The 25518-nt window shown below is 33.7% G+C and overlaps 1 protein-coding gene across 1 annotated transcript; it reads left to right on the top strand.

Moving 5' to 3' along the window:
• On the top strand, positions 23008-25022 carry LOC109843202 (auxin-responsive protein IAA33). The gene is made up of 2 exons (XM_020412138.1): positions 23008-23469; positions 24627-25022. Exons 1-2 carry the CDS (start codon positions 23066-23068, stop codon positions 24712-24714), a joined length of 492 nt encoding a protein of 163 aa, XP_020267727.1. The 5' UTR covers positions 23008-23065; the 3' UTR covers positions 24715-25022.

Below are 25518 nucleotides of genomic sequence, written 5' to 3'. Positions count from 1 at the left end.
TATAAAACATAAAAAGATATAGAGATTGCTCCCCCTATTAAAATGTCATATGAAAAATATACAATTATGAGTATAGCAAACAAATGTGAGTAAGCATGAATATAGAATATCCTAAATACAACTCACATTAAAGAAGACCAAGTGACCACATATATGCATGTGTCTTAAAGATAATGTGTCACAAGAGTCTAAAACATAGATATATATCCTTAGGATATATATCCATAAAACAAAAAATTTCCTAAAAATAAAAATCAAAGATTTAAAAATTAAAAATCAAGAATCCAATGATTTGTCAATAAATCCAAAACAAAATTCATAAGTTATCAAGCCATAAATTATGATTGATTGAGAACATATATAAATACATTATTATGAGAATGATGTCTCAATACATAAAAACAAAGTACAAGTTCATGAAAACTTATGAAAATTAAAATTTTATTCATGGAAAAGCATAAAGTATTATTTTAACAAAAAATAAGATGATTGAGCAAATATATGATTCAAAAGACAAACATGCTCAAGTCACAAAAGTAATCTCTAAGCAAAGAGGTTAGGCAAAGATGTCCACCAAAAAATATTTTGTATCAATGTAGATAATGGACACATCTTTCCTATATATATGATAACAAAGAAATTTATCGAAATATTTATAAGTTTTATCCATAAAGATCAAGGATTAGTATGCTTTGGATAAATATATAAAAGATCAATATACTCATTTTCGACAAAAACAAGAAAAACTTTTTTTAACCCATATGAATGCCCGTTGAACATGATATGAAGTGAAAGATCAACAAATACGGGGGGTTGCTAAAACATAAATCTCCAAAAAGTGTTTGATCAATAGAAGAAATCTACTTTGTAGAATTTGATCAAACTACATAAGGAATACATTATAAATCACAACTAGATGATCTGGAAGCTCAAACACATAAATGTCATCATAAGAGTGATTTAAAATGATCCCATAATCATAGACACATAGTTCAATAAAAAAAAATTAAAAACAAGGTATAATAACAAAAAAATGATGCTTTATTTAAAAAATCATCTTGATAAAAATCTTATCAATTCATAAGGATGAAAACATAAAAATCTATGAAAGAGAATCATGAAAAAAATATGAATGATGACTTTTCAAATCAAATACCAAGCATAAAATTATTTTCAATTTTGTTTATAAAACTTAAATACAAACATCTTTAAGAACATGAAAAACTAAAAAGCAAAAGAATTCGTTTTTAAAGATTAAACATATTTTGGTACTCAATTACTCTTGGTACCAAAGAGACTAGGGACATGACCCCTATCATTTAAATTCAAGGCCATAGGGTTATGAACCTATTTGGGTGAATTTTGTGCATGGATACGGTCAAAACAAAAATCATAAACATGACCCATATGATAACAATTTGTACAATATATGGGTTAAAATGGTTTGTGTTGATCAAAATATTGTGCACGTGGCTCATTTACAAAAATTGATTTTTCTTTAAAATTGTTTTGCAAATGGTAAGTTCTTCTCAAATCAAAACAAAACTTGATCAAATGACCAAAATGATCACAAAAATTATATTTGTACACATGAGCATGTTTATGATGTGCAATATGTGCATGTACATGTGTATGAGATGGAGAGGCTTGATGGGATGCATAAGGATGAATATATTTAGGCAAGGTGGGTTTTTGTGCATCATAACAAAACTTAGCAATATGGCATTTTCGGCCGCAAATAGAATACTTGTAAGTTTTGTTATACATGTGTGCATAGTAAATAGGTTTCTTAGAAACATTATCATAAGACTTTGCACACAAGTTTATAAGCTTTTCATTGTTGGCAATGTATGTATTTAATGTTGAATCTAAGGATGATATACGTTTCTTTATTTGATTCAACTCATCATTTAAAATATATGCATTGTCACAAGAAGTAGAACAAAAAAGAGTATCTAATTTATTTTTATTAGCCTCTACTTCTATCATGGCATTATTCTTATCATGAGTCAAACAAAAGAGTATCTAATTTATTTTTATTAGCCTCTACTTCTATCATGGCATTATTCTTATCATGAGTCAAACATGCAATATCCAATCTTAATTTTTAGCCTCTACTTCTATCATGGCATTATTCTTATCATGAGTCAAACATGCAATATCCAATCTTAATTTTTCTTTGCATTCTTTAAGATTAACATTTTCATTTGTAATGAAATCAAACTTAGATATAAGGGACTCATGATCGGATTTTAATTGAACATGCTTGCCTTTTAATTCTTTAAAGTTATGTTTTAATTTCTTATGGTGATGCAACAATTTTTCATATTTATGTATGAGCTCATCAAAAGTAAAGTCATTATCGTTGTCGGACTCGCGTACCTCACTAGGGCTATCGCCTAGTGGTTGTATGCATGAAGACGAGGCTTCTTTTGAACTTGAAGCCATATCCTTCAAATGTTATCGGATTACCTCCAAGTCCCCTTGATGTGCTTCTATTAATTTCCATAACGTATAAGCACTATCAAAAGAATCAAGTTTGTTAGCAAAAGATAAGCCAAATGCATCAATAAGAAATTATAACAAAGACTTCTTCATAGCAAACAATCTAACATCATTATCACTCCACTTGGATTTCTCCGTAGTGGGTACAATATAAGTGCATTCAATAATTTCTCATATATCGATATTTGTAGATCTAGCAAAAATATTAAATCTAGTGTTGAATAACATATCTCCATGATATTATTTTGATGATAACAATTTATACAATGTGTGTTATACAAATGCACTAACTCTTATATGCAGCTTTCAATATCAAAATATAAACAAGTGCAAGTTGAGATTCAAGGCATTATGAAGTGAAGAAGATGAAGAACACATGAGATAATGTATTTTACATTTTCTTTACTTAGAATTATTGTACAAGCCTTGATCACTCACACACACACACATAAATATTAGAACACACTAACACAAGCTTAGTGTGTTGGTTAACTATAGAAATCCCCTATGTTAACCATTAGAGTTATAATTAATAATGAAGTGTCAAAACATTTAATTCATATCATTTTCTAACTCTTAGTAGTCGACTAATTAGAATAGTAGTCGACTACTCATGTATATATCTTAAATATATGTTTCTGTTAATTTACAGTAGAGTCGACTAATAAGGATAATAGTCGACTACTTAAGTTTTTGACAGAAATATAAGTTCCTGTAATTTTACAATATAGTCGACTAATTAACATTATAGTCGACTACTGAAGGTAATTTTTTTTTCAAGTTTTTGTCTAATTACAGTATAGTCGACTAATGAACTTTATAGTCGACTACTGAGAATTTTTCTAACTTCACAGATTCTGTTTAAACTCAGTGTAGTCGACTAATCTGTCCTGTAGTCTACTACAGATACAGTTTTTTTCAGAATTCAAAGTTTGAATTTATGACTGTTTATAGCCGTTTTTAAACGTTTTTAAAGTTCAAAAAATTGTCTTTTCAAGGGCTATAAATAGATTATTTGTTCAGAAAAAATATAGAGATTTTTACATACCCATAAGCTTTGATCATTGTGCATTTTTCCAAGTGAAAAACATTCAGATTTTGAGAAAAAGAAAAGTTTCTGAAATTACATTTGAACATCATTCAAATACTTATTGTTTAGGCAATTTACAGAAGTGAGAATCATTCCTAAGCCATTACTACACTACACTACACTACAAATCAAGGCTTATAGGAATCAAAATTGTAGTTTCAAAAGTTCTCTCGGTTTGTGAGAGGTGTTAATCTCTTGGTTTAGAGATTGGTGTGCAAATTGACAAGGTGTTTGTCAATTAGTGTTGCAATTTGTAGGGACTTGTAAATTAGTCAGGTTTGTTTTTGATTTTGTAAGTTTATTCAAAATCATAGTGAAAACTCTCAAGCGGGATTTGCTTGGGGGCTGGATGTACACCGGATTGGTGGAACCAGTATAAAACTTTATGTTTGTGAATTTCTGAGATTACCATTTTATTTGTAATTTATAATCTACTTTGCATAAATTTTATAAGAACACTATTCACCCCCCTAGTGTTCTAGTGTATTTATTTCAGATCCTACATTTGGTATCAGAGCAAGGTGAAATATGGCATCTACAAATACATCACAATTCAAAGATGGTCACTCTACAAATCGTCCACCAATGTTCGATGGATTGAACTACAACTATTGGAAGTGCCGAATGAAGATTTACCTTCAATCTATTGGTTATGAACTTTGGAATGTTGTGGAAACAAAATATGAGAAGCCTACAACTCCTTTTTCAGAATGGACTACATCTCAAAGTAACAATGCAAATTTGGACTCCAAAGCCATGAATGCACTATTCTGTGCACTTGACAAGAATGAGTTCAATAGGGTGTCAACGGCCACATCTGTATATGATATTTGACATACACTTGAGGTAAATCATGAAGGTACAAATAAAGTTAAAGAATCTAAAATTTTTGTTCTTGTACACAGATTCGAATTATTTAAGATGAAGGAAAACGAGACTATTGGAGAAATGTTCACAAGATTCACCAACATTACAAATTCTCTCATTAGTCTTGGAAAAATATACACACAAGTGGAGATGGTGAGAAAAATACTATGATCACTTACTCCACAATGGGAAAAGAAAGTTACCGCAATCAAAGAAGCCAATGATTTGTCAACTCTTACAGTTAAAAATCTTATCGGAAATCTTATGGCGTATGAAGTTCAAATTAAAGATAGAAAGAATGATGAAGAAACAAAGAACAAGAAAGTACTTGCATTCAATACTACTTCCGATAAAGAAGATTCAGATGATGATGATGAAGAAATGGGCATGTTTGCACGAAAATTTATAAAACGAGGTAATTTTAAATCTAAGAGTTCATGTTCAAATAACCCTCTTTGTTTTAAGTGCAATAAACCAGGGCATATGAAGAAAGATTGTCCAATGTTGAAGAATAAGCAAAAATCAAGTTATTTCAACAACTTCAACAACATTCAAAATAACAAGAAAAGGAAGGCAATGACAGTCACTTGGGATGATAGTGATGAGTCATCTTCAGATTAAGATATTGAAGAAAAGGAAAGTACTCACATGTGTTTTATGGCACAAGATGAAGTAAGTGAAAATGAAGAACTTTTAGATGCTTTCAATGAATTATATGAAACTTTTGTGAGATTAAAAACTTCACATAATTTTCTTAAAGGTGAAAATAAAAGATTACTTGAAGAAATTTCTGATTTAAATTCCTCTAATATTTGTAATTCTCAAGTAATTAAATTAAAAGAAGAAAATTATTCTTTGCTTAAGAGAATGAATGTTTATCTAATGAGAATATTTATTTAAAATAAAAATGTAATGATTTAAAAATTCGCATTAATAGTTTAGATAAAGATATTACTTCTTTTAAATCAAAATATGAGGATATAATGTTTGAATGTAAGCAAATTCAATAAAGGTAAATAAAATCTTAATAATATACTTTCTTTTCAAAAAGAATCACAAAAGACAAAAGGATTAGGTTTTCAATTTAATAAAAATAAATCAAAAAATAACAATTTTTGTAAAACCTTCTTGTGATTTGTATGAAAATAGAAATAAAAATTTGTGTAAAAAGAAATCAAAGTTATTTTCTATTTGGGTTCCAAAAGAATTATCTTCTTTACATAAGAATTTTTATATTTCTGATTTTATTAAAAATATTTGTTTATCAACTAACTATTTAGGCAAATCAAACTCTTCATGGGTTTGGTTTCCTAAAGGCTAATTTAAAGGACCCAACATAGTATGGGTACCAAAATTGTAAATGTTCATTATTTCAGGTACCCAAGAAAGATAGGTGGATTTTGGATAGTGGTTGCTCCAAACATATGACTAAAAATATACAATTGTTATCATCTTTTCAAAACAAGGATGGTGATACCGTTACTTTTTGAGATAACAACAATGGAAAAGTCATCAGTATTGGATTTGTCGGTAATCCAAACAAACCTATTATTGATAATGTTCTATTAGTTGATGGTCTTAAACATAATTTACTTAGTATTAGTCAACTTTGTGATAAAGGTTTTAAAATTATTTTTGAAAAAGAATCTTATTTAATTTATGATATTGATTTAATAACTATTATTTTTAAAGGCCATAGAAAGAATAACATATATGTTTTATCTATGAAAAATATTTCAAATGAACATTGTCTTATTGCATCATCTAATGATTCTATTTTATGGCATAAACGTTTTGGACATGTTAACTTTAAACACATTTCTAACATTTCTAAAAATGATTCAGTAAATGGTTTACCTAAGATGTCTTTTAAAAACAATTTTTGTGATGCATGTCAACAAGGAAAAATGCACAAATCTTCTTTCAAATCTAAAAATATAATATCTACAACTAGACCATTAGAATTAATTCACATAGATCTTTTTGGTCCTTCTAGAGTAGCATCTTTAAATGGAAGTAGATATGTATTTGTTCTTGTTGATGATTATTCTAGATTCACATGCGTAATTTTTCTTAAACATAAAAATGATGCTTTTAATGGATTTTTTATTTTTGCAAAAGAATTCAAAATAAAAAATCTACTTCTATTATCTCTATACGTAGTGATCATGGAGGTGAATTTGAAAACGAGTTATTTGCAAATTTTTGTGATAAATATGGTATATCACATACTTTTTCTTTTCCTCGTGCTGCTCCACAAAATGGAGTTGTAGAAAAAAATAGAACTTTACAAAAATGTGCTAGAACTATGTTGTGTGATAATAATTTACCAAAATATTTTTGGGCAGAAGCTGTATCAACAGCTTGTTATGTATTAAACAAAGTTTTATTAAGACCTATTTTAAAGAAAACTTCTTATGAATTATTTTATAATAAAATTCCTAAAGTATCTTACTTTAAAGTTTTTGGTTGTAAATGTTTTATCTTAAACACAAAAGATAACTTAGATAATTTTGATTCTAAATCTGATGAAGGAATTTTTGTTGGATATTCTAATCATAGTAAAGCATATAGAATATATAACAAAAGAACTTTAGTTATATAAAGAATCTTTATATGTTTCTTTTGATGAAAACTTTTCAAAACCACCGATTGTTATAAATAATGATGATGATATAATTGATACTATTCATGATACTCTAATGTTAGATATTACAAAATATGATAATTTACAAAATGATTTACCTAAAGATTTTGTAGAAGTTAAAAATCATCCACATGATTTAGTCATTGGAAATATTTCTGATAAAGTAACTACTAGATCTCATTTTAATTTGATTGCTCATACTGCTTTTATTTCTACTATTAAACCTAAAAATATAAAAGAAGCTTTACTTGATGATTTTTGGATAATTGCAATGCAAGATAAACTAAATCAATGTACTAGAAACAGTGTTTGGGATCTTATACCAAGACCTCAAAATAAATCTATTATTGGAACAAAATGGATTTTTAGAAACACATTAGATGAATCTGGTCAAGTTGTTAGAAACAAAGCTAGATTAGTTGCTCAAGGTTATAATCAAGAAGAAGGAATTGATTATGATGAAACTTATGCACCTGTTGCTCGTTTAGAATCAATTAGAATTTTACTTACATTTGTATGTTTTATGAATTTTAAATTATTTCAAATGGATGTTAAAAGTGTATTTCTAAATGGTTTTATAAAAGAAGAAGTTTTTGTAGAACAACCTCCAGGTTTTGAACATAAAAGTTTTCCAAATCATGTTTTTAAACTTAAGAAAGCTTTATATGGTCTTAAACAAGCACCTCGTGCTTGATATGATAGATTGAAAAAGTTTCTTTTAACTTCAGGTTTTGAAATTGGAAAAGTTGATTCAATATTATTTATTAAGAAAATAAATAAAGATATTTTACTAATCCAAATACATGTAGATGATATTAATTTTGGTTCTACTAACAATAATCTTTGTCAAGAATTTGCTAAGACTATGCAGGATGAATTTAAAATGAGTCACATGGGTGAACTGAATTTCTTTCTTGGACTTCAAATTAAACAATTGAAAGAAGGAAAATTCATCAATCAAAGCAAGTATGCAAAAGATTTACTCAAACGCTTTGGAATGGAAAATACAATAAGCAAACCAACACCAATGAGTAGTATTACATCACTTGACAAAGATAAAAATGGTAAGAATGTTGATCAAAAGATTTATTGAGGTATGATTGGATCACTTCTTTACATTACTGCAAGTAGACCTGATATTATGTTTAGTGTATGTTTATGTGCTAGATTTCAATCAAATCCTAAAGAATCACATCTTAAAGCAGTGAAAAGAATTTTTAGATATCTTAAAGATACTACAAATTATGGATTATTTTATCCAAAACATAGCACATTTGATTTAATTTCATATAGTGATGCTGATTTTGCCTGATGTAAATTTAATAGAAAAAGTACAAGTGGAACATGTCATTTCTTAGGATATTCACTTGTATCTTGGTTTAGTAAGAAGCAAAATTTAGTATCATTATCAACGACTGAAGCTGAATATATTGCTGCAAGTCTTGCATGTGCTCAAATTTTATGGATGAAACAAACATTATCTGATTATGGTATAAATTATCCAATATCATCCATAATGTGTGACAATTCTAGTGCAATTAATTTATCTAAAAACCCTATTCAACATTAACGTACAAAACACATTGATATTAGACATCATTTCTTACGTGATCATGTGCTTAAAGGTGATATTTCATTAGAATTTATACCTACTGATAAACAAATAGCAGATATATTAACAAAACCCTTAAAAGAAGAAATTTATGTTAAATTAAGAAGGGAATTAGGTATATGTTCAATTGAAGATTTAAATTAAAATTTTAAAACAAACACATGCATACATATCCTTAATAGTCGACTAATTTGACCTATAGTCGACTATATGCACAAGCATTGCATATAAATTTTTCTGTGATTTACAGTGTAGTCGACTAATTTCACCTATAGTCGACTACTCTAAGTTAAAATATAAAAATCAACTTTCTATAAATTACAGTGTAGTCGACTAATTTCACCTATAGCCGACTACTCTGAGTCAAAATCTAAAAATTAACTTTCTATAAATTACAGTGTAGTCGACTACTTTTCTTACTAGTCGACTATTAATACTGAATTCACAGTTTTACAGTTTTAAAGCTTATTGGATTTTTATTTTAAACCCAAAACCCAATACTCATTTCTTTTAAGTAGAGTTCATCTCAACCATAGATTTTTAACTCTATCAATCCTAGCCACATATCTAAGATAAAATCTTCACCTTTTATTTATTTTACAGTTAAATCTGAACCATACAATGCAATTCTTTTAAAAAATAAAAAATAAAAACCTAAAAAATTACCCACTAACTTATCCCATAACCGAGTGTTCTTCTTCCTCTCTTCAGAACCCACCGATTCCAAGTTAGGGCATTATCTTTTTTCTCAATTCTTCTCAAAATTTTTATCAAGTTTATCATTTTCTGAGGTCTGTCAGGTTCAGTAGTCGACTACACCAAGTAATAGTCGACTAATCTAGGGTTTCAACAATCTGTGGTAAATTTCTCAACTTGATCTTCGTATTTTTAGTTATTTTTCTGTTTCATCATGTCTAGAGCTAAGAAAGCTAAGCAAATTCATACTAATGTTGACAATGAAATCATTATATACTTAAAAAGTCCTGATTTACTTGAAGAATTTAACAAAATATCATATTTTGAAGTTCTTCCAGGACGATTTGTGAAATTTGATGATTTTATTCCTTGGAATTTTGGATCATATTTTAAAAATGTGGGATTGCTTGAATTATTCTCTGCTAAAAATAGAAAACCCACATATCCTTTTCTTGTTCAATTGTTTCTATACTAATATAGAACGTGTTGGATCTATTGGTGGTTCTGAAAAACTTAAAACTCTTGTTAAAGGAATAGAAATTGAATTGACTACAAAGTCAATTGGAAAAATTTTCAATATTCCTTATCAAGGAGTCTCTCTTAGGTCAATTAGGATGAATGACTCAGATCTTTTATCTAATCATATATTTCTTCCTGGTTATAGTAAACCTTTAAATAATTCAAACAATCTTCGTCCAATTCCTAGGTTCATTGCATGAATCTTAGCGTATAACTTATTTCCAAAAACTGGGAGTTTCTATTTTATTTCCCTAGAAGCTTTATATGCTATAATGGGAAATATCCAAGTTAATTGGGCTGAAGTTTACTTTGATAATTTTTTGACAATACCAAGAGGATTTTTTCCTTATGGTGCCTTTTTAACAAAAATCTTTGATAAATTTCATGTGGATCTTAAATCTAAAAATTCTGTTGTACGTTCCATTGAGTTCTTTGATTCCAATGCCCTAACTAGGATGAAGTTAATAAATTTTGAAATTCAAGAACAAAATCCTCAAGATGAACCTCATCCTCATCAAGAAGAAATTCCACAAGATATTCTACAATATTCAACTCAAGCAAGAACTTCTTCTAGTCAACCACCACCACCATTTCCTACAGAACCTTCATGTTTTTCTGACGTGCAATACAACACTCTAAGTGCACGTATTCTTGAACTTGAAACTGGTCAGAGAGCTCTATATTCTCAGAATTCCTATATCATTAGTAATCAAGAAGAGCTAATCAAGAAGTTTGAAGACTTGGACACAAAGCTTAATGCATACTTTCAAGGACAGCAACCTCCTCTAGCACCTTAGAAGTTTATGCATGCATCATATTATATTTGGATGTTTTAGTTTCAAAAACAATTATGTTATTTTGATTATCTATGGTTAAGTATCAAAAACTATGTAGTTGTGGCTTGTTATTAAGACATATGTAATATGTTATGTTGCTACAATGTCTAGTATGTTGATTGTGTGTTTACATTAATATGATCTATGATAGTTGATATATGTGCTATATATTTTAAACAGATCATGGTGATGAACATTGTGGATCTTTTGGTCTTTATGGTAAGTCTTCGACTACTGAAGGCAAATTTTTTTTTCAAGTTTCTGTCTAATTACAGTATAGTCGACTAATGAACTTTATAGTCGACTACTGAGAATTTTTCTGACTTCACAGATTCTGTTTAAACTCAGTGTAGTCGACTAATCTGTCCTGTAGTCGACTACAGATACAGTTTTTTTCCAGAATTCAAAGTTTGAATTTATGACTGTTTATAGCTGTTTTTAAACGTTTTTAAAGTTCAAAAAATTATCTTTTCAAGGGCTATAAATAGATTATTTGTTCAGAAAAATGTAGAGATTTTTACATACCCATAAGCTTTGATCATTGTGCATTTTTTTCAAGTGAAAAACATTCAGATTTTGAGAAAAAGAAAAGTTTCTGAAATTGCTTTTGAACATCATTCAAATACTTATTATTTAGGCAATTTACAGAAGTGAGAATCATTCCTAAGCCACTACTACACTACACTACAAATCAAGGCTTATAGGAATTAAAATTGTAGTTTCAAAAGTTCTCTCGGTTTGTGAGAGGTGTTAATCTCTTGGTTTAGAGATTAGTGTGCAAATTGACAAGGTGTTTGTCAATTGGTGTTGTAATTTACAGGGACTTGCAAATTGGTCAGGTTTGCTTTTGATTTTGTAAGTTTATTCAAAATCATAGTGGAAACTCTCAAGCGAGATTTGCTTGTGGACTGGATGTACACCAGATTGGTGGAACCAGTATAAAACTTTGTGTTTGTGTTTGTGAATTTCTAAGATTGCTATTTTTCTTTGCAATTTATAATCTACTTTGCATAAATTTTATAAGAATACTATTTACCCCCCCTCTAGTGTTCTAGTGTATCTATTTCAGATCCTACATCTAGCACACCATTGTTCATAGGAAAAATTAATAATTCTAGGAGCAATGTTAATAGCATAACCAAGACTAGGTGCACCGTGCATGTCCATAAAATTATTCAAGCAAGAAGAAAATATCAAAACAAGATTAGCAACAATAATAAGAATAAGGAATCTTTAACTCAAGGCGATTAGACCTCAAATCAAAGAGCATCAAGCTCTGATACCAATTAAAAGTACCCTAGAGGGGGTGAATAGGATTATTACTAATCTTATTAGATATTAATGCCGATTAAAATTAATTAGCAAATATATCCTAACAATGATGATATTCAATAAGATATATGCAATGATATATATGCAAAGGGGAAAATAAACGAGAAACAATATAAACAAATAGTGGACACAAAGAACAATCCAAACACAATAAAATGATCACAAAGTTCAGACCTTCCATCCTACGTCTCCGCTTCCTACTCCCTAGGAGAACTCTACTATCGACACATCCAGCTTGGAAGCCGAAACTTCTCTACACACTCGGTTTTCTAGCTCACTGAAAACTCTATAAATCTCTCACAATGTACATACACAAACTACAATCTAAAGTGTTGGTCCTCACGTATCGTCTCCCTCAAGTGCTCGGCTTTATTACCTCTCTCTAGACTTTACTACCGACGCCACTCCTCTTGATATCGACTACGTCCTCACCACACACTCTTCTTGATGTAAATATGTATTATAAGGTGAACTCTCACAATAAGTCTCAAATACAAGATTTTATTCTCTACAATAGATGAGAACACAATTTAAGCTCACTCTCAAGGTTACACTCACCACAACCCCAAATTATACAATATGTGAAAATAGTTAAGCTCAATGGTTATGTGTGCAAGCAATGAGAAAATCAAATATAAACTCAATTAAATCTAGCAAATATGAATATAATATTAAAGAATAAACAAGCTAGAGATATGAGTTTGGAAACATTTCTCTAATCACAAGAGAGAGGGATATGAAGATTAAAAGCCCAAACTAAAATTGATCTCCTCTTCTTGTAAAACAATCTTCACAAAACTAATTTTGTAAACAAACACTTAAAACAAACTAAAACTCTTTTTAAACTTGTTTTAAAACTTCTCTCCTTAATTCAGAAGTGAAATAGTATAGCGTATATATAGGATGAAAAAACAAAGCTCAAAACCCAAGTGAAATTCAACAAAAAGAAAAAAAATAAAAACTGGAAAAATAGCCGTTACAGGCCATCAGTAGACTGACGGGTTTCATCAGTCGACTAATGAGCTGACCATTATAGGTATTTTCCAGCTCATCAGTCGACAGACAGCTTTTATCAGTCGACTGATGGATCATCAGTTGACTGATCAGTCGAACAAAACGAAACAGAAACTTTTGATGATCGCAGGCAGTTTCATCGGTCGACTGATACAAACCATTAGTCGACTGATAACATGTTATCAGCCTGGATTGTATAGTAAAAACGAATTTCAAACCTCTTTTAAAAATATCAAATAAATTCAAAAAATATAAAACTTTGGGAAATGCTTGTAACCATGATAATGAACATGTTACAAAAAGAAATTTTCAATTTGCATTCCCCTTTGTAAAATTTCAACATTTTATAAAATCACATAAGTATGAACATATTGAAAACTTGATTTTGTCAGAATGACTTAAACAAAACTTTGAAACACTTTAGAATGGATTTTATAGACCTATACAAGATATGTAAATAGTGTAAATAAGTCTTCAATCCATAAACATAATATTTTTCAAATTCAATAGAATATGAAACGTATAAATGTGAAAATGAAGATATATATTTCTTCATATCTATATAGCTAAGCCAAAACAACTTATCCACATAGAAAATAGATAAGTATTATATATCTATTTGTTTGAAAAAACTTTTGTGGATAAAACACATAAACCATTAAATTGTGTGTGTATAATATTAAGCTTAACACACAAAGTATAACCCCTAAACTAATTTACCCAAGATTGATAGATCTTCAATATGCTTGACTTAGTAAACATGGAAGAAGCTTGAACTTGGATCTTAACTAGTATGCATAGGATTCATTCCACTATATCCTTCCATCCTCCAATGGATATGATCGTGAAAACTCTAGTCCATCCATCCTCCAAATTATTGTTTGTCTTGAATACCTAATAAGAAAACATTAACACTAGACAAACAATATTAGGAATTATTTGCAATCATCAAAACAAGATCAGAAGATGTAGGCTCATAACATGAGACCTAACAATTACAATCTTCTTGTATCAGATTCCCAATTTACAAAAGAGAGAAGGAATCGACGGAGATCTTTCCCTTTGTTTAAAACTAGGTTCTTCACGGTAGCGATAAAATACCTCCCTCGATGTTTATGTCGAGTTTACTTTCCGTTGACGATCCGAATATATTTCTTCGTGGAATAAAGTTGATTCCTCTTCGTTGAACGTTGAGGAGAAGAACTTACGTGACAAGTTTAAGAATAACTCTTAACAAGTTTAAGAACTCAAGGCGAGTTCAAAACTTTGTAAAAGAGTTAACTGATTTAACCGAAAATCAGTTTATAGCCAATAAGTTGCTCCAAAGCTTCAGAATATATAAGGATGATCTCTCAAGATTGCCGAAGCTCCAAAATAACCGAAGATCTCCCCCCGATTCAAAAGTCCTCCTTTTGTTGATCTGCCAAAAGATCTTCTCTGATCAAAAAGCCCGCGCCTAACTCGGTTGAGTTTGTTGAGATTTATAAGGGGATTAGGGGTGTAACTGACCCCTAAAACCGCTCCTAAGTGGGGGTGTGATCTCCTTAAATCGTTGAAAATGGTTTTTAAACTATTTATCTCGTGTTTGAATAAGTTAAATACAGAATTCGCATTCTGGTAGGAATTATACATTTAAACACAGCAGATGGAAGCTGCGTTAGGCAGCGGATGGATGCTGTGTTGTTAGCTTTTGGAAGCTACGTTGAGCAGCAGATGAAAGTTGGTTGGCAGTAGGTAGAAGCTGCGTTGGGTAGCAGTTAGAAGCTACATTGGGTAGTAGATAGAAGCTGCGTTGGTAATATTTAAGAGCTGCATTTGGCAGCATTTAGGAGTTGCGTTTGCATCTAGATTGAGTCTGCATTTGCAGCTGAGTTGAAGATGTGTTTGCATTGCTTTGACTCTGGAACGAGGCCACTTGCGTTTTCATTTCCGGGATGCAGAGATGAGTTATGCATCTTGGACTGAAGAGATCGTTGACTTGTAACATCTTTCGTTAGAGCGTTACAAAGATTATTGTTTTATAATCTTTACTTTAGTTCTTTGAAATGTGAGAGCCGTCAGATTATAATTCTTACTGTTGATTGTGAAGATTGTTGAATCAGAGCTTTTATCAGTTACCGTGAAGGTCGTCGAATTGTAACCTTTCTCGATCTACATGAAAATCTTCTAATTGTAGTCTTTACTTGTTGATATGAAAGTCATTTGATTGTAACCTTTATTGTTAATATGAAAGTCGTCAGATTGTAACTTTTATTATTGGTGTTTGATAGGAATCAGCTATCTATTGTGGTTTTTAGACAACCTACAGACCCATTCGCTAGAAATATAATGTATAAGCAAAGCACTGATAAGTGCGTTTCAGCGATCAAGGCCCCAATCAACTTAGTGGCCCAAGCCTGACAGAGGCCTCGACCCCGCCGACTTATCAAGTCGACATTCTTTCATGCTGACACGAAAGACGGTCGAAGATGACTCACCAAGAGCATTCGACCATTTACTCACGACTCACAGAGATGACTTGGTGAACATTCCCCATCGACTAGATTGAGGAATAACCTCCGCCTCAAGTCTCTTCCCCTAAGCACATGTCAGCATCTCAGTCCACCTCGGACAAACCTTATCTTGATAGCAGCGTGAAGGTCTTCATGACTTGTCAGATGCCCACGTGCCTTCTGTCACGTCCCTAATCACTTCCCAAAAAATATGCAGACACCCTCTCCTATATCAAAGTGACTTCCCCTCTAGTTGTTAGTCGATACCTGTTAAGCGAGGAATGACGCAGCCTGCCAGCGTGCCTTCTACCACATTCCCAATCATTTCCCAAAAAATATGGAGACACAATCTCTCGTACTGAAGTGACTTCCCCTCTAGTCGCCAGCCGATACCTGTAAAGCGATGGATGACTCATGTCTTAGCCCACACTTCACCACCGCCTCCCTATGCTTGGCTAGAAGTGACTTATTTATCCCCATCATGGCGGTATATACAGGTAGACTCTAAACCTCAAGGGGGGACCTCTCTGGATCTCTCTCTCTCTCTCTCTCTCTCTCTCTCTCTCTCTCTCTAAGAGAAAAAGAACACACACAGATTCGTTATATACACAGAGGAGCTGACACAAACCCTCTACAGCGGCACTTTGCCACCTCAAGAACCACCTCAGTTCCTGACTTCCTCCTTCCCTACTCAAGTTTCACTAACTTTACCATCGGAAGAACCACGGGGGAACTGGTCCCCACCCTCTCACGGGTTCTTCTTGTCTGTGCAGCGTAGACTTCAGCCCCCAATTCAAGAATCATGCATAAAGTAGGAGAAGGAGGCGACCCCTCCATCAATCTCCTCTACCTCGTCCCGACGAGGACTCAGGAGGAACCGATCCCACCCCGGATCCGTACCTATTCTCTTCTAGATACGATTGACTATTTGATCTTAGTCATCAACAATAGGTAGTTAGAGAGTTTAGTTTGATAACTTATTATAGCTACTCTATCTATATGTTGTAAATCACCCCACTCTCATAGGAGTGGTTCTGACATGATTACTTCTCTCCATTAAGAATCATCTTTCTAACATATTTGATATTTCACAACTAATTATAATAGCAAAACCAAAAATCTTGACTTAAAATTGAGTTCAAGTGGTTGATTACAATAAAAGACCATCTAAAGATAATTTTTGTAAAAATTGATAATAAAATTTGATTTATGTAAAATGTTCCTATTTTAAAGAAGGTTTCTATGAAAAAAACACTCACTTTAATTAGATACATCATTTATTTCACGAAACTATCATCAATAGTAAAACGTCAGACTAATTAAGTCGCCACATGATACACATGTGGCATATATTTTTTGCTTTCACCCACTCCTCTCTTACCCTTTCCTTCCAAAATATTGCATATAGTTTTAGACTTTTTAACCACATTGCTAGCCCTTTTAAGTTAATTCTCTTATAATGTATGATTTTTTTCCTAAAAAGAATGTTTGTGATACATTTTCATCCAATAAAAATTATTAATATAAATTGTTTCATGTAAAACAAACTTAGCCAGTCAAGATTAGGAAGAAGATTCGGAGTCTAAGCTCTCCCACCATAAGAGAGCACACCCGTTTAGAACTTATGTAAATAGCAAGAGCAAAGCAAATATATATTGAGGACAAGAGTGGCATAGCGGGTCCAAGGACTAGACCTTAGTATAAGGACTCATCATTGAACTAGTGGACCTGTTAGATCTGAGATGGAAGCTTAGAGAGAGTGAATAGGATCATTATCCTTTTTCCAAAATACAGAATATGCAGCGAAAAATATCAAATAAAAATGATAAACAATACAAACTAACTATCACATAAAAAAAATCAACCAAGAACACACGAGATTTTATAGTGGTTCGGATAAATAATCATACATTCACTCTTCCTTCTCATGAAGGGGCTTGCTCATTATAACAAGAGATCACCTGAATCATAAACCAGATTTAATAGGCTTACAAGACTAAAACTCTAGTTTATCCCAAATTAGTCATCTAACCTAACTTTTCACAATGAGCAACTCCTAACCTTAACTAGTCCAAACTATTAATTCAACTAGATTGAGTATGCCGTGAAAGAAGCTCAAAGTAAAACAAACCACAAACCAATTAAGCTCAAAATAAAAATAGTCTTATGGCCTTTTCGATATAATAAATCGTTCTTCAAAGTCTCTCTCTCTCTCTCTCTCTCTCTCTCTAAGTTATTATTTCCCAATTAGGTAAAGAAAGGAATATCCCAACATGGTATAGGTTGTAGATAATAAATGATGTACGGCTGTGACTGAATCATAAAAAACCGCATCAATCGACTTTACCATTGATGTTGTCGAGAGACCATCGATGGTTAAGAAGCCCATCGATCATACTCATGTCTCTGGACTACTACAACATTGATGGATCATAGTACCATCAAGGGCCATCATTCACTATTGAGGGTCAATGACCCACCATTGATGGTAATGATGCTGAAATCAGCTTTTCAGCTGATTTTTAAGTCGTTTTGCCTCGTACATGTCCCGTATTACTACAAAAGCTCAAACCAATATTAGTATCAAATGAGAGTTTATTATTATTCAAACAAGAGATATTATCCGAACAACATCCTAAGAGGGCCAACCACGGAGTGTTAAAACACTGAAATTTACCATGTATATATAGTATATATCCTTTGTACATTATATAAAAAATGCTGTGGGCCAAAATATGTAATATGAAAATTGATATTTGCGTCGACGCCATCAAGATCGAAGGAAAACAAATTGGAGAGTCAAACGCCGAACCGTTCGGCGACCGCAGCGCGGTCGTTCGCACCACACACGCGCCAATATCGACTAATTTCAAGAAACCTAACGTCCTCTTTACGCCTCTCAAATTAATTTATTCCAAATTTAATCCACTACTACCCAAGTTAACCCAATCCCGATAAAAACACAACTCATAAAACACACCCCCTTGCTTCACTCTCGCACCAACACACGCTCTCACTCTCATAATTAAGCTCTATTAATTAAAACTAAAAGTAATTGAAAAATGTTACTATATTATTTATTTCACAGCTCATCTCTCCGTACTCATCTTTCTCACTTGCAAGCAACAACAGCTCGCTACTGCCACACTTTGCCAGTTATGTGATCTTGTTCACTGCCATTTAATTAGTAGCAAAGAAAGAGTTTTTAGTTATAATCGCTGGACGGTGTTCAAAATGCAATATTTTTTATTGTTAACATAGTCAATCAATGTCATCAAGTCATTTAAAGGAGTATTTCCTTAATCGTAATTTTTTTGTATTCAAAATGCACTACTTTCCTGACCATTACTGTTCAACCGGAATTGTGATTCGTTGCAAAATATAACTAGAATAAATATCTTTCAGATAGGCTTTCTCCCACACTGGTAGTTAATATTTAGGGAAAAATATGTTGGGGTCCCAAAAATAGAAACTTCATGTGCTGCAACCCCTCCTAGTTTCCCTCATGTGGTTCAACCCCTTGAAGTGTGACATTTTGTGCTGCAGCTTATTTTTACCAATTATTGCATGTCAGCTAAGCTAAAATCCCTAAAATATCCTTATTCCCTCTCCTCAATCCCTCAGACCCAACACTCATATCATATCTCTCTCATCTCCTCTCTCTCTCTCATCTCTCTCTAAAACCAAGGGCTTTCTCAAGCTCGTCGTCCTGGCCCTCGCCCTCCTCGCCATCGCCGCCTCCGCCCAGGCCCCCGTTGTCGTAGCTCGCCGCCGCTCCCTGCCTCGCCCTCGACTACGCCGGAGTTCGCTGCTGCCGCTCTTTACCTCGTCGACGAGCTTGAGAAAAGATTTCTTTTTTAATTGAATCCGCGCTCATTTTTGTTAAATTCTGGTTCTTGTACGCGTTGGCTATTAATGTATAAAAAACATGAGAATTTCTGGTTCTTGTATGCGTTGGCTATTAATATATATAAAACATGAGAATTTTAGAGGATTAGTTAAAGTTTTGAGGGATTATTATTTTTTGGGCATGAAACATTAGTTGCTGAATGAAAAATGTTGTGTATAGTAGGCGAGCTTTGTCAAATTTCTTAATGCTAGTTGTCGATTTCTGCATCTATTTATCCTCATTCTGCAGTGTTCTTTTGTAGAACTAGAACTAACACGCGGCATGTTAGAACTAACACGCGGCGTGTTAGAACTAACACGTCCCGGGTGTTAGAACTAACACGCCCCGGGTAGTTTAGCGCCCGATGGTTTGAGTTGTAGGCTTTGATTTGGGCGAGGTGATAGCCGTAGAGTGAGTTGGGAAACTAATCTTGCCTCTTTCAATGTCATCCTTTCCCGTCCGTCTTCTTGCAGTACGCAACCGCAGCAGCATCCTTCTCTTTTCCCTTGCTAATTCTCCACCTCATTACTACCAGCCTCTTCTTTTCCTCTATCTCCTTCATTTCTTTTAGGGTCAATTCAGTCGCAACGCTGTGCTTGGAAAAACACACGTGCGCATTTACATTCATGAATAAAAGATCGAGCTATGTGTGTTATTAATTTGATGGGTTCCTGGTTCAGATTAATTAAGGTAATTAAGTGCGCGAATTATATGGCAGAAACCCTAATGACATGCTAATGATAAAATATGAAGAGGAACGGAGAAGGAGAACTAAAAGAAGAGCATCTAGTTAGTTAGCGCAGACATAACATACCTAGTGTACGTGTGAACTAACACGCCGCAGTTTATAACTAACACGTCGCGGGTTAGAACTAACATGCTTAGGGTTAGAACTAACACGCGGAGGGTTAGAACTAACATACCGCGGTTTAGAACTAACACGCCACGGGTAGTTCAACGCCCGATGGTTTGAGCTGTAGGCTTTTGATTTGGGCGAGGTGATAGCCGCAGAGTGAGTTGGGAAGCTGAGCTTGCCTCTTGCAATGCCATCCTTTCCCGTCCGTCTTCTTGTAGTACGCAACCGCAGCAGTGTCCTTCTCTTTTCCCTTACAGTATGCAACCACACCTATGTGTGTTATTAATTTGATGGGTTCCAGGTTCAGATTAATTGAGGTAATTAAGTGCGCGAATTATATGACAGAAACCCTAATGACATGCTAATGACAAAATATGAAGAGGAACGGAGAAGGAGAACTGAAAGAAGAGCATCTAGTTAGTTAGCGCAGACATAACATACCTAGTGCGTTAGAACTAACACGCCGCGGGTTAGAACTAACACGCCGCGAGTAGTTCAACGCCCGATGGTTTGAGCTGTAGGCTTTTGATTTGGGCGAGGTGATAGCCGCAGAGTGAGTTGAGAAGATGAGCTTGCCTCTTGCAATGTCATCCTTTCCTGTCCGCCTTCTTGCAGTATGTAACCGCAGCAGTGTCCTTCCCTTTTCCCTTGCAGTACACAACCATAGTTATATGTGTTATTAATTTGATGGGTTCCGGGTTCGAATTAATTGAGGTAATTAAGTGTGCAAATTATATGACAGAAACCCTAATGACATGCTACAAAATATGAAGAGGAACAGAGAAGGAGAACTGAAAGAAGAGCATCTAGTTAGTTAGCACAGACATAACATACCTAGTGTGTGTGAACTAACACGGCGCAGGCTAGAACTAACAGGCCACGGGTTAGAACTAACATGCCGCGGGTTAGAACTAACAGAAGACATGGCATTACATTTCTGAATCCAGCATAGACATCGCACAAATGAGCATATATCCGATACCTTACGCATAAGCTCAATAGAGAAAACTGACATCAATCAACCACATAAGAAATTTTATTTCACATGAAACTACAAGGATGAAATTAAAGAGAGATGGCACCATAAATCAAATTACTTTAGCGCATTGACTGCTTGCGATTCAGCTTCAATGCAGTTGCGTAATACCGCAGAAAGCAAAAGTAAATAACTAGAGAATCTGCAAAGACCAGAATCAGTTGATAGTTACGGTCCAGTATTTGCTAACAATGATTAGAAGGTAAGTGCTGAAAAGTAAAGAAACATACATTATAGAAACATGTCTAAAACTCTCTGAATATGTATGCATAAATTTTGTATTTTTGTGGTTAGATTCTTGCTCGTCTTACGCCCTGAGAAACTCTTCGCTTTTGTATGTATTCATAAAGCAAGTCGCAAACAAGTACTGTCGGCTGGTGAACCCCAATGAAATCTTTTCTCAAGCTCGTCGGCGAGGCGAAGAGCGGCAGTGGCGAACTCCGACGTAGTCGAGGGCGAGGCGGGGAGCGGCGACGAGCTACGGCGATGAGGTCGGGGAGGAGAGGAGGGGAGGCGGCGGCGAACTCGAGGGGAGCCTTGGGGGCCTGGGCGGAGGCAGCGACGGTGAGGAGGATGAGGGCCAGGGCGACAAGCTTGAGAAAACCCTTGGTTTTAGAGAGAGAGGAGAGAGAGAGAGTGAGAGAGAGAGAGAGAGAGAGAGAGGAGAGGAGAGAGGAGAGGAGAGAGAGAGAGGATATGAGTGCTGAGTTCGAGGGATTGAGGAGAGGGGATAATGATATTTTGGGGATTTTAGCTTAGCTGGCATATAATAATTGGTAAAAAAGAGCTGCAGCACAAAATGTCACACTTTAAGGGACTGAACCATATGGGAAAAATTAGGAGGGGCTACAGCACATGAAGTTTCTGCTTTTGGGGCCCTAACACATTTTCCCCTAATATTTAAGATAAAGGGTTAATTGCGGAGAGACCCTCTCCTAATACCTAATATTTCCTAATGAGTTTTGTGAAGAATTGAGAGTGAGACCCACAAGGATGAGTGGGAAAATGAAAGGTCATGATGAAAATGAAAGGCTAGGATCTTCTTATTAGGAGATATTAGGAGATTTTCATTAGGAGAGGATCCTAGTCCGTGGTTCTACCGTTGCACATAGATTCCCTGAGTTAAACTCTATCTTAAAAATGGTTTAAAAAGATCTCACTCAGGGAGTGAGGACTCTATCTAGCTAGAACGGTAAACATACGTTGTTCGCAAGTTCAATTTGACCATAATGCATGAGGTCTATCTGCAATTAGCCCTAATAAGATAAATCATAATTGTCCATAAAGTTTTAGAAGATTGCTATTTAGAAATTAGTGACACTAAGCTTGTTAATTATAAGATTTAGATCCTTACTAATACGAAATAGATTATGAGAAAATCACGCGGAATATGATTAGGCGTTGGAGTTGAAATTAATGAATAACAACCGGAATACTGTCAGGGGAGAAAATCCAAATCCCCATAAAAAGGATCCCGATTCCCGTTTCATCCTCCCCCCCACTCGTCTATAAAATAAACCCTAGCTACCCCTTGTTTGGTCACCCTTCCTGAACTCTCTCTCTCTCTCTCTCTCTCTCTCCCCCTCTCTCTCTCTCTCCCTCTCTCTCTCTCTCTCTCTCTCTCTCTCTCTCTCTCTCTCTCTCTCTCTCTCTCTCTCTCTCTCTACATCAGCAATGAACACCATAAACTCCCACCAACATGCACTGAAGCGGCAGAGATTAACCAGCGACAACTCGCCCCTCTACATGACTTCCCTCATCCAACCTCCTCCTCATCCGACCACCAAGAAATTGCTCGGCCTTTCGATGCCCGTTGATGCTGACGTGGCAGCCTCGGCCATCGTGCCATCAGTCACCGTCGTCCTCGAGGGCCGATCGATATGTCACCGGATACAACTGACGAGGCACACGCTCCACCGGATGTTTGTTGATGTGGACGGTAGAGATGAGGTGGTGGAGGAGGAGAAGGGGAAGAGTAAGTTGGACGGTCTGGATTTGTCGAATGCTGTGCCCGGGTATATGGTTGCTTATGAGGATTTAGAGGATGATCTTCTTCTTGCCGGTGATCTCAAGTGGAAGTAAGCAAATTTTATATTTACAACACTTTATTGTTTGCAATTTATATACATAAATATGTATTGCTACTTAAAAAAAAAAGTAGAGAGACCACTTTTTTCTAACTGTCTTCAATTGATTAGAAGAAGGTTGATATATAGAGTGTGATGTAGGAATTGGTGTTCATGGAGATATACTAAATACTAGTTTTGGATGAATTTCAATTATCCACCATTGTCTATTAATTAAGGATCCACATTCATTAATTAATCAATGACTCGTAATAAAACGCAATGGTTCCTCCACTACTTTTGAAATCCCAAAAAATATGCGTGAGCTTTCATGAGTTGTTTTGCTAAGTGAAATAGACAAATAAGTTACAAGGGAAGAAAAAGTCGTGAAATTTATCCTTAAATTGTGATTAATTTAATTATATTTTTACCTGTTATAATTAGCTCTTTTTTCCTTCAAAATGAACTGACAGCTTAGTAATTTGACATTATATGTTTAGTGAATTGATATTAGATAATGGCTGGCGGTCACGAAACTTTCTCTTCAACAATTTGGTCATTTATAATTTATTCATGAATACCGACGCTCTCTTAACTCAAAAAGAAAACAATTCTTTCATGAGCTTCATAATATTTGACAAATTTCTTGAAATTGATTGTGAATTGGATGTGAATTTTTCTGAATTATGTCATCAATTTCCTTGTCAAGAATAATGAATATAAGAGAAGTTTTTTTTATTATAATCTTAAAAGGTCAATTCACAAATTTCAAGTTTTCTAGAGACGACAAAACATTTAGAAGAAAGAAATTTAATGGTAGGCTCCGTATGAAAGATGCATTTTGATTGTGAATCGTTCATGAAATTTGCATTAATTTGTTACGGGAAACTTATACTCCAAATAGACCTACATATCAAGACAATTTTTTTTTTCACTGGATACAAAATTTTTTATGACTTCGCACCAATCATATATTATTGCATATCAAGTAGACTGATAAATCAGAGGCTGCTTGTTCCTTTTGTGAAATATTTTCTTACCAAATAAAATGTCATTTATTTTCTGATTGAGTAAAGTATGTATATCGATTATTTCTTTATTTTTCATCTGAAAATAAGTCGCTCAAAGTTTATATTGTATTGACTGTCTTAATTTCTTTTTCTTTACAGGGATTTCGTTCGTGTGGTTAAGAGGATTAGGATAATCCCGGCAAAAGCAAGCACGAGAAAACACTGTAGAGCGAGTAAATGTGATTGAGATGTCACTGTAACCGACTGTGCTGAGTAGTTCTTTTCTATCATTTCTCCCTTCAATTTAATTAAATGTCATCTCTAATTAAAGGGCGATTTATGTAGAAAGCTATGTGGAAAATGTGTGCATGAGACTGAGCTTGAACGGTCGGTATAAAGGTTGTCTTTTGAATGAAAAGGATCTATGAGTTGCTCCAACTGGGAAAAGCATGCGTACCAAATTGTTTCTTTTTTTCTTTGTTTTTTTGGTAGACCTTCTGTAGAGTTCTCTACATCTTTAATGTATTGATCAAATATAACTTGTATTCTTATTGTTTGGAGTCATCAAAGGATCCATAGCATTACCATCGTCATCAGTCTAGGTCCTTTTTACAAAATTTCATGAAATCTTTATGATATCGCAATGACGTAGCCCTATCATGTCACTTTCAAGTCAACAGAAAATTAGTGAAATTCCAAGCTCAATACAAACTTATAGTTTTACTAATTTTAATGTTAAGAATCCTCATTGATGACTTTCATACATTAAGAATGAAAATAATATTTAGCCAATACATCAGGAACCTCTCTTGAACTTTTACCTTTTATTTAATTTTAGAAATGAATAATGTTTTTCCAACATGAAGAATCTCTTTACTACTCTAGGTTAAGATCTCGCACCCATTGTCATTAACCCGTATAGATTTGAGTTAGCATGAAGTTGAGTTAGATTTAAGATGCAGTCCGGAAATATATGAGCAAACTGTAGGCAGTTCTCTTTCAGGTTTCAAAAAAAACATTCATTTCTAATTTTTATTTGGATCTTCATCTC

The sequence above is a fragment of the Asparagus officinalis genome, chromosome 5, assembly GCF_001876935.1.
Source record: "Asparagus officinalis chromosome 5, Aspof.V1, whole genome shotgun sequence".
In the NCBI taxonomy this organism is placed as follows: Eukaryota; Viridiplantae; Streptophyta; class Magnoliopsida; order Asparagales; family Asparagaceae; genus Asparagus; species Asparagus officinalis.
This window is presented reverse-complemented; position numbering and strand designations above follow the sequence as displayed.